The sequence below is a fragment of the Aplysia californica genome, unplaced genomic scaffold, assembly GCF_000002075.1.
Source record: "Aplysia californica isolate F4 #8 unplaced genomic scaffold, AplCal3.0 scaffold00213, whole genome shotgun sequence".
Taxonomy (NCBI): domain Eukaryota; kingdom Metazoa; phylum Mollusca; class Gastropoda; order Aplysiida; family Aplysiidae; genus Aplysia; species Aplysia californica.
The window spans coordinates 104,840-106,430 of NW_004797483.1; the positions used below are offsets into that span (position 1 = coordinate 104,840).

A 1,591-nucleotide genomic window follows, 5' to 3' on the forward strand; every position below is an offset into this window, starting at 1 on the left:
AGGAGACGAAAGCAGACGACAGAATATTGCTAAAGAGCAGGAAAGGAGGTGAAAGGAGACAATTTTAGAGAAGAAATTTTTTCGGTCGCTACCCGGATTCGAACGCGGGACCTTTGAATGAGAGGCAAACACCTTAACCTCTAGGCCACGAGAGCCCCCCGGGAAAAGTAAGACAGACAGAAACAACAGAGGGAAAGTAAAGAAGTAGGACCTACCAGTGGCGCCCTCCAACCACCCGCATTCCGAACATAAAGCGTAAGAAAATTTTACATTTTCATGTTTTATCATCAGTTCTTTGAAAAAGAAACAACACATTATTGTCATTACTAACTTGAATTCTTCAAGACCCACAACACAAAATCAGTAGTCTACCGAATGACCGCAAGTCTAGAGAGCGTCAACTTGCACCAAACCTGCACAACAGCGGCTATAGATCGAAAAAGAAAGATAATTATAACAGTTTCACCAAGGACTAGGGTGACCACAAAAGCAACCACCAACCACCCACAGAAGCCACAGAGAGGAGTGATGTGAACCCCCCACCCACTGCCCCAAAGTACTCACTTATTGCTTACGATGGCCACGTTGGGACGTCTAAAGCACCCCTCCAGAGGGATCTGCTTGTAGGATTTGTTCACGATGCCACCTGGAGTAGTCAAAGAAAACGGACAAACAAAATAATAAATATTCACAGAATATATCCTAGAACCAATCATTTTACAATGAAACAATTTAATGTGGGCATAACCCCCTTTTAAAAAAAACAACAACAACGAAACAAATAAATAAATATCTTTAAAAAGAAATAAAAAGGCAACACAGAGACATCCCCCCCCCAAAAAAAAACAAGAAATCTAGAAAAAAAAATTTTAAATACGAAAACAATTTCAAACCCATCCCCCTGCCCTTCCCCTGAACCATACCCTGAGGTTGACTCTTAGTCATATATATCGATAGATATGATTTGAATATGATTGCAATGTTTCGCATAACATCGATGATGATTTTGACGATAGTGGAAGTGGCAGGGGATCACCACTAGAGCTGCCAGAAGCTAGACCTATGGCTGGGTCTAAAGATGCTTTCACTGTAGGCACGAGTCAGGGATCACACAAAAGACGTTAGTCATACAGTTGGTGCTAAAAAAACAGTGTTTTAACTTTTTCCCTGTTTGTCCAAACTGTGTATTCATATAGAACACATTCAAATTTCAGTACAATTTCAAATCTGACAACAATTAAAGACACAGTAAGTAAAGCAATGACTTAGTTTTAGTAAGTGTTTTACGGCACTTGCAACACAATAAGGTCATGTAAGTGCCGAAGATTAGAGGTGTTACAAGAGAGTAACAAACACAAAAAAGGAGGGGAGATAAAGACGATAGACATTTGACAGGAAAGAGGAAGCAAAACACACCAGAGCACCCGCCAACCACCCACGTAATAAATGAAACAACCTGATTTTTTCTAGTACCCCTTTAATCCAGGATTTTTGGGAAGTATGGGAAAAAAACCCTCGGGGTTTTAAGGGTGAACTCACTGATATCTCCCCAGGTGTAGGGGTTGCAGCCGCCCGTGGTGGCGTGGTAGGT

General features: G+C 41.3%; 1 protein-coding gene across 2 annotated transcripts in view; it reads right to left on the reverse strand.

Moving 5' to 3' along the window:
* The window catches only part of LOC101853321 (fatty acyl-CoA reductase 1), a gene marked incomplete in the record, with an annotated part of 59,706 nt that overhangs the window by 6,330 nt on the left and 51,785 nt on the right, over positions 1-1,591 (reverse strand). For both annotated transcript variants that reach the window (XM_035970038.1, XM_005099443.3), the window contains 2 exon segments: positions 565-646; positions 1,540-1,591. In XM_035970038.1, the coding sequence (XP_035825931.1) occupies positions 565-646; positions 1,540-1,591 (134 nt within the window).